This window comes from Anomaloglossus baeobatrachus, chromosome 4 (assembly GCF_048569485.1).
Source record: "Anomaloglossus baeobatrachus isolate aAnoBae1 chromosome 4, aAnoBae1.hap1, whole genome shotgun sequence".
Lineage (NCBI taxonomy): Eukaryota > Metazoa > Chordata > Amphibia > Anura > Aromobatidae > Anomaloglossus > Anomaloglossus baeobatrachus.
The window spans coordinates 641,624,512-641,633,650 of record NC_134356.1 but is presented as its reverse complement, the minus strand read 5'-3'; the positions used below and the strand labels follow the sequence as shown (position 1 = coordinate 641,633,650).

General features: G+C 42.1%; 1 protein-coding gene across 1 annotated transcript; it reads left to right on the top strand.

Moving 5' to 3' along the window:
* Positions 1-4,619: 4,619 nt before the first annotated feature.
* Positions 4,620-5,579, top strand: LOC142302742 (olfactory receptor 1G1-like). Its single transcript, XM_075343855.1, has one exon. It carries the CDS (start codon positions 4,620-4,622, stop codon positions 5,577-5,579), a length of 960 nt encoding a protein of 319 aa, XP_075199970.1.
* Positions 5,580-9,139: the final 3,560 nt, after the last annotated feature.

The window sequence follows — 9,139 nt, the reverse complement described above, 5'->3', positions numbered from 1 at the left end:
TGTGATCATTGTGGGTTTTTCTTTCATTAAACAAGGGGGACCAGCAATTTTGACAACATGTGTATAGTACAAAATACCTTATTTTCACTTGCAATTTGTAACAATTCTGAGACCTATACATTTTTTTTTATTCTTCTATCAATGGAACAACTTTTGAGCGCATTGCATTTTTTCCCTTTTAGTGCTCTCCTAAAGAGATAATTACTTTTATATTTTATTAGTTCAGGTAATAACATAGGCAAAAATAACCTTTTTTTTAAATATACAGAGCCCTGTGAAAGTATTCAGCTCCCTTGAATTTTTCAAACTTTATCCACATTTCAGGCTTTAAACATAAAGATAAAACATTTTAATTTTATGTTGAAAAATCAACAACAAGTGGGACACAATTATGAAGTTGAATGAAATTTATTGCTTATGTTAAACTTTTATAAAAAATAATAAACTGAAAATTGGGGCGTGCAATATTATTCATCCCCTTTACTTTCAGTGCAGTAAACTCACTCCATAAGTTCATTGAGGATCTCTGAATGATCCAATGTTGTCCTAAATGACTGATGATGATAAATATAATCCACCTGTGTGTAATCAAGTCTCCGTATAAATGCACCTGCTCTGTGATAGTCTCAGTGTTCTGTTTAAAGCGCAGTTAGCATCATGAAGACCAAGGAACACAACAGGCAGGTCCGTGATACTGTTGTGCAGAAGTTTAAAGCCGGATTTGGTAGCAAAAAGATTTCCAAAACTTTAAACATCACAAGGAGCACTGTGCAAGTGATCATATTGAAATGGTAGGAGCATCATACAACTGCAAATCTACCAAGACCTGGCCGTCCATCCATATTTTCATCCCAAACAAGGAGAGGCTGATCAGAGATGCAGCCAAGAGGCCCATGATCCCTCTGGATGAACTGCAGAGATCTACAGCTGAGGTCGGAGAGTCTGTCCATATGACAACAATCAGTCGTACTTTGCACATAACTGGCCTTTATGGAAGAATGGCAAGAAGAAAGCTATTTCTCAAAGATATCCAGAAAAAGTGTTGTTTAAAGTTTGCCGCAAGCTACCTGGGAAACACACCAAACATGTCGAAGAAGGTGCTCTGGTCAGATGAAACCAAAATTGAACTTTTTAGGCACAATGCCAAACGATATGTTTGGCGTAAAAGCAACACAGCTCATCACCCTGAACACATCATCCCCACTTTCAAACATGGTGGTGGCAGCATTATGGTTTGGGCCAGCTTTTCTTCAGCAGGGACAGGGAAGATGGTTAAAATTGATAGGAAGATGGATGGAGCCAAATACAGAACCATTCTTGAAGAAAACCTGTTGGAGTCTGCAAAAAACCTGAGACTGGGACGGAGATTTGTCTTCCAACAAAACAATGATCTTAAACATAAAGCAAAATCTACAATGGAATGGTTCACAAATAAACGTATACAGGTGTTAGAATGGCCAAGTCACAGTCCAGACCTGAACCCAATCGAGAATCTGTGGAAAGAGCTGAAAACTCCTGTTCACAAACGCTCTCCATCCAACCTCACTCAGCTCCAGCTGTTTACAAAGAATGGGAAAGAATTTCAGTCTCTCGATGTGCAAAACTCATAGACACATACCCCAAGAGACTGCAGCTGTAATCGCAGCAAAAGGTGGAGCTACAAAGTATTAACTTAAAGGGGATGAATAATATTGCACGCCCCAATTTTCAGTTTATTATTTTTTACAAAAGTTTAACATAAGCAATAAATTTCGTTCCATTTCACAATTGTGTCCCACTTGTTGATTCTTCACCAAAAAAATATTTTTTTTATCTTTATGTTGGAAGCCTGAAATGTGGGAAAAGGTTGAAAAGTTCAAGGGGGCTGAATACTTACGAAAGGCACTGTATATTTTGCTATTTATATTTAGCAAAAAAAGGTCATTATTAAACTTCTATAAGTTTTTTTTCATAATTTTCAAAAATAATTTGATTATTTTTAGAATTTTAATGAAGGCCATAAAGTAATCTCAAAACTACAAATACCTGATCGCTTATTTAATACCCTGCAATACTGTTGTATTTGAGTGTATCATGAAATTGACTATTGTTTGTAAAATTACCTTGCTTGTTTCTGAGATTGCCAGCCATCTTTGCAGTCTATCAGAGGTAACCAGTTTTCTAGGGAACCAGTGTGCACTTGCAGACTCTTAGCTGTACAGCTGCAAGTGCTGCTCTGAAGCTGACCAAATCACTGTTTGGAAGGTTTTACATAAGGTTTCAGTTTTCTACCATTCTCAACATATTTGCTAAAACAGCAAAAGCAAATATTAATTGGTGCCCAAATGACTGATCCAATCTGCCCCAAATTTGGCATATTGATATATCAGGTGATTTGGAAGGTTCTGAAAAAGTTCTAACTTTCTATTCCCAATATATTGGCAATAAAATGGATTTCAATAGCAAGGTTTAATTTATCGATAAACTACAAAATAAATACACCGCAAATCTGTCACATAGGTAAATCAGAAGGTTTTACACTATCTTTAAGCGCTCTAGGACCTTCAGTTCGAATAACGATAATTGATGTCTATTGGGAACTTCTTGTCAGCCCCACCTAAAAGGGCTGGGGGGGTAGAGGAAAATAGCTGAAATGCATGGAAACAGTGCCTGTTAGGAATGGGAACCGCATGGTTAAGTTGCCTGGACACATTTCTGGCTGCCAAGTCGTTGCTGGAAAGTTAAAAAATAATTAAAAAATAAGCTTGGGGTCCCCCCATTTTTGATAACCAGCAAGGTAAAGCAGACTGTTGTGGTCTAGTATTCCCAGGCTGGGAATGTCCACGGTTATTTGGGCTCTTGTTGCCTAAAAATAGCAGCCCGCAGCTGCCCTAGAATCACATTAGATGTACCAATTCTGGTGCTTTGCTCAGCTCTACTAGATTGCTGTGGTGCGTTGGCAATAATATTGGGTAATATTTTTGGGGGTTGATGTCAACTGTGAATTATATCAGTTGGGATCAAGCCCAGGGGTTAGTAATGTAGAGTCGTATACCAGACACCCCAATTACTCGCCCAGCAAGTGTAAAGTTAAGAAAACCACACAGGAAAAATATTTTATTTAAATAAAGACTCCCCCACACTATTCCTCATTCACCAATTCATTAAAAAAGAAAACAACCATGAAGATCTGTAAACCATATTGTATTTATCCCTCAATGTATCCCCAATCCGTACTCCAACCTATGGGGCCTCATTCAGAGAACAAGGCTCAGAAGGTCACTGTCGGTCAGGACCAGGCCTGGAATTTCTCAGGCTCGGTGACATCACTGAATTACTGACATCACCGCACATGAGAAACTTCAGGTCTGGCACTGAAAGCACTGAAAGAGAGTGACCTATGGAGCCTCATTCTGAGAATAAGGCTCTATAGGTTGGAGTACAGATTCAGGGGATGTCGGAGGACCACTATACAATTGATTACATCAGATCTTCATGTTTTGTTTTTTTTTAAATAAATAGGTGAAGAGGAGATGGTGACGGAGGGCCTTTATTCAAATAAACTATTTTTGCCTGTGTGTGTTTTTTAAACTTTATACTGACTGGGTTGGTAATGGAGGTGTCTGACAAATGACTCTCCATTACAAACCCCTAGGCTTGATGTCAGCAGACAATTCACAGCTGACATCAACATAAAAAATATTACCCTGATTAACAACGCACCAGGGCAAGTGGGAAGAGCCGGGAAAAGTACCAGAATTGGCTCAACTAATGTATGTGCCAATTCTGGGTTAGCTGTTGGATGCTGTTTTTAGTCTGGGAAGAGCCAAATAATCATGGGCCTTCCCAGACTGATAATACCAGCTGTCTGCTTTACCCTGGCTGGTGAAAAAAAATAGGGGGGATCGCGACCCCTTTTTTAGATTATTTATTTATTAAATTAAATCTTTCTAAAAACATCCTTAAGTGACACATGAAAGGTACTAAACCCAACCTATAAGCCTGCTCTAATCTAAGCTCTTCCTAGTACATCAAATCTGCCTGAACTGCACGGTGTCGAGCATCGCCCACATGGGTCAACATGGTATTACTGTGATTGGGAGGAAATCTCTGCATTTTAATTGGCTTAAAAGCAGCCGCAAAACATGCAGGGTGGGGACTCGAGAATAGCTTTAGAGCACTCATTATACTCAGCTGAGTAACAAGTGTGCGCAACCACCTCTATGCTAAAACGAGTATCGAGCAGTATTGAGCATGCTCTCACATCACTAATATTTATATAACTGATGACTACATGTAAAAATGACCACTAAAACGCAATGATATGTTCCTCTACGTGTAAAGTTTGACCATTTGCATTGCAAAATATCAATCTAGTAAAGAAAAAAAGAATATTGAACTTTATGAACTAGACTAGTAATTTTCCTAATTTTTACAGTGGGAGAACTGTGAAGAACTAGCTCGTCAATCTTGGAATCTTTGGTACAACAAGACCCCTATCCCAGTCTAAGGGTAACAGATTTTGCTTTCTTTTAAGAAACCCTTGATTTGTTTCCTAAGAAGTCACAGGTTCCTCAAAACGCTGGTTTGGAAACTCCCTGCCAACTGGTTTGGTGTAGCCTTTACAACCATATACATTGATGGAGAATGTGACACATGTTATTGAATTCTACATAATACCTTTCTCCACAGTTGTTGGTCAAAAAATATTTTTATTTCCCACATTTCTTGTTCTGTATCTCATATGTCTAATGTGGAACATGTTAATATTTGTGACACTCTTTATGGATCTTCATCTGCAGAAACCAATGTACTTCTTCCTACGTAACCTCTCCTTTGTAGATGTCTTGTACATTTCAGTGGTGCTTCCAAAGCTAATGGACATCATTCTTACCGGAAATAATCGGGTTTCATTTATTGCTTGCTTTACACAATTATACTTTTTCGCTGCCTTTGCTTGCACAGAAATTTGGTTGTTGACCATGATGTCTTACGACCGTTATGCTGCAATCTGCTTCCCGTTACATTACGTGCTAATCATGGAGAAGAAAAAGTGCGGCCTCCTCGTAGCCGGTAGCTGGCTTTCTGGGTTTTGTAATTCCCTTTTTGTTACAATATTTGCATCACATTTGTCCTTCTGTAGCTCCACATACATCAAACAAATATTTTGTGACATTAAGACATTGACGAAGATTTCTTGTGGTGATCTCTATGAATTCCAGACGATGATTTTGGTGGAAGCTTTGTTCATGGGTTTGTGTCCTTTCTTACTCATTTTGATGTCCTACAGTAAAATTTTAGCAAATATTCTCCGCCTAAAATCCATTGGTCAAAGGAAAAAAGCCTTCTCCACTTGTACCTCTCACCTTACCATACTTCTAATATTTTATGGGACCTTACTCTGTATGTATATGATACCACCATCAGCTCATTCAGAGGAACTTGACCAGATATTTTCAGTCCTTTACCTAGCAGTGACTCCCACACTGAATCCTTTGATTTACAGTTTAAGGAACAAGGAGGTTAAAAATGCTTTATGCAATATATTATTCAAGAATATATTTTACAAAAGCCATAGTGTCTGCAGAGATGTTTCTTGAATCTAGGGTTCAGGCAGAACCTCAATATCTGTACCCAGATCCAAATGGAACCTTTGTAATCCACTACATGGGTCCTTCCTGATCTTTCCCCTTGATAGAATATGTCCTGGATGAGGATATGGTCCCGTTGTGAATGTGACCTTAAACTGTACTCTCAAAATGATAATATTAACATTTAAAAGTTAATATTTTAAAACCCTAAATACCTTATTGGTTAGAAAATTGTTAAATCTGTCGGTTTGCAAGGTGGTGGGCATCATGGCAGGTCACTGGGAGTCAGGGGGGTTAATCCTTCTCATACCTCTGCACCCAAGCAAGTCCCTCGCAATCCTGGGCGTACTCCAGCTCTCTGTCGGGTCACCTTTCTCCCCTCACTGACCATGGGGGGTGAAGTGTCTCCTACAGAGGGTGGAGCTAGTGCAGGTGCTCGCTTTGGCCATGTTTGTGCTCTAAGAGACTCACCTCAGGTTGTTGAATTACTGGGAGGTGAGGCACTATCACTATTGCGATTATACGGTGCAGGGGTCCTGGGACACCTGGTCCTCTAGTGTCAGCTGCTGCCGGAAGATATGGGACATCATGTCTTCTGGTTCAGCAAGGTGGTGTGAAATTCCTTCCATTCAATCTTCTTCACCCCCTCCTTTGCCACTCTGTGTTGAAGGTGGAGACCGGGCAGTGTCAGCTGAGATATATAAACCCGCCATCTCCTCTGGTCAGTGCTGATTATTTTCAGTTGTGCCTGGGTAGTAAGGTTAGTAGTTGTGTTTTTGCTGGTTTGTTCTCTGCTTTGGTCTTTTGGTTTTGGCTTTGTCCCTGGTCTTCCTTAACACCTGTTTAGTGGTTACTACTTTCTTGCTGGTATTCGTGCATTTTATCTGACTATAGCCTGTGTGCCCAGCCACCAGCCACCCCGCTATTGCACCTGGGAAGGGATCTGTCAAAGTCCCCCCTCCAGGACTGGAAGGCGAGTGAAATGCATCTTGGCCCTTAAGGGTCTATGGTGGCATGACAGCTAGCATATACTGCTTTTGTTGGCCTGCAGTCTGATCATCCCATCACTAACTTGGCATTACAACAATTTCACAACAGAATAAGGAATGAAAATTAGTTATCTAATATATATAAAGCTGAGTGTATGTGTGTGTGTGTGTATGTGTATGTGTGTGTGTATAAATTTGTGTGTGTGTGTGTGTGTGTGTGTCTGTGTCTGTGTGTGTCTCTATGTCCCCTAAAGGAATCCGCACCGTCGCATTTACAATCACAAAACTTTTTACACACACCTCATGTGACTCAAGGAGCGTTATAGACTATGTTTTGATGGGAAAATGTAACCCTGCGCTTTACAGTTACTCTCCAAAAATCCTGCCTTCAATAAAGTGAATGGAGCTGGGAGCTATTTGTCATTAATAGGAGCTGTGATTGTATGCTACAGGAACAAAGGAAATTGATAGTATAACAAGCTTATGTGTGAAGTAATAAGATGTCAGAGGAGAGACAGACACAGACAGACAGAGACAGACAGACAGATAGCCACAGACAGACAAAGAAAGAGGCAGACAGGGAAAGAAACAGAAAGACAGATAGAGAGAGACAAACAGAGAGAGAGACAGAGAAATAGACAGACAGACAGGGAAAGAGACATACAGACACACAGAGACAGACAGAGATAGAGAGAGAGACAGACAGAGAGACTGATACAAAGACAGACATAGAGATAGACAGAGACAGACAGTGATAGAGACAGACAGACACATAGAGACAGACAGAGACAGGCAGGGAAAGAGACAGAGAGAGACAGACAAATACACAGAGAGAGACAGAGACAAACAGACAAATAGAGAGAGACAGACAGAAAGAGAGAGAGACAGACAGAGACAGACAAAGAGATACAGAGACAGACAGGGAAAGAGACAGACAGACAGAGACAGACAGGTTGTACAATGAGTAATCATCCCACCAGAAGCTTACAAAGTATTCAGGATAGAAGAGGACTGCCATAGCCATTATTTGTTGCAAAGGGCTGCATATAAAGGGATATTCCCATTTTCAAGATCCTATCCCAATATATACTAGGTGCAGTAATAATATTAATAATATTAGCAAATACCTCCAATTAGAAAGATAGTATAGTTCTCCTGATATAGCCATGTCTCTTACCTCATGTGCAAAGCATTACAACTTAAGTATTCATGGTTCTGACCTCTGATGTAGTGACAGTTAGTTGTTCATGGTTGTAACAATGGATACCTAAGCTGAAATGCCCTGCACATGAGGCAAGAGACATGACTATATCAGGAGAACGATTCCACATTTCTAATTGCAGGTATTTGCTATTATTATTAATACACTTGAAGGGAGAAACTAGGTGTTGGCCGTCAGGGTTCTGCTCTCCTTCTTCAATCTGGTGTTATGCATGCATTCTGCTCCAGCTGCAGTGTGCGACACTTACTTGTGTCTTCTGTGGCACGTTCGCCACTCTGTCACCGGTCACTCTCATAGACAGAGTGTGACGCCCTGGACTAGTTGGGTCGTCCCAGGTAGTCACACACGACACCACACCCCCTCCCGATTAGGTAACACCAGTCAAACTAAAAACCTTGTCACCACCCTCCAGGGTTGATGTCCACACCAGGGGGGGCGGAGCCAGGCGGTTGGCTCCGCCCACCAAGGAGTTCACAGGCCTGGAGGCGGGAAAACACACAGAATGAGTTCTAGTACAAGTGTAGAGCAGTCAAGTTCACGGGCAGTCCTGTGTCCAGGCTGCCAAGAGACTACCAGGTGGCTGGGTTGGGGTCCAGTCACCATTGGCAAGGAGGCAGACGGTGGTGGCCGCCTGCAGGAGACCGAGAAGATGACCGGTGGAACTGTAAGGGACCGGGAGAGGGTAGTGGCCCGCTGGAACCGAAGCGGGGAGCCAACTGGATACCGGAGCACCAGGCAGAGTACTCAGACCCAGTACAAAGCCCTGAACCGACAGGGCTGAGTCGAATCAACTGATTACGAACTGGACTTAAGGACCTATCCCACACAAGTCCCGTTAGAAGACAACAGCCCAACCATACACCTTAAAGCCACCGACAAGGCATAGAGACCCAAAGGGCCAGCATCTGCGGGCAAACGGGTTTCTACGGCATATACAAGTTGGGGAGCGGACTACCGGTGTCTAGGCATAGGAGTCAAACATTTACAAACAGAGGTGCAGGAGAAAGGCGGAAACCACCAACCTATTCTGGGAAAAGCTGCAGCCGGCTGCGGGTCCCGTTCATCACTCCATTTGGTTTACCAGAGACTCCAGTGACTTGTGTCAGAGTGAGTACACCAGTGCCATCAGGCACCGCACTGCACTGCACCACAACACTTCACCCTGCACCCAGGCCCTCGCCTACCGGGCCCCGGGACCAACACCCCCTACCCATGGAGGGGTCAACACCTAGCTGCGCCATTACACCGCTCCTGGGAGCCCCCATACCTTCAGCGCAGCGGTGGTGTCTACAATCACCACAACCCGTGGGTGGCGTGACAAACTAATATCCCAAACCAAACCACCGCGTCCCCGGTCG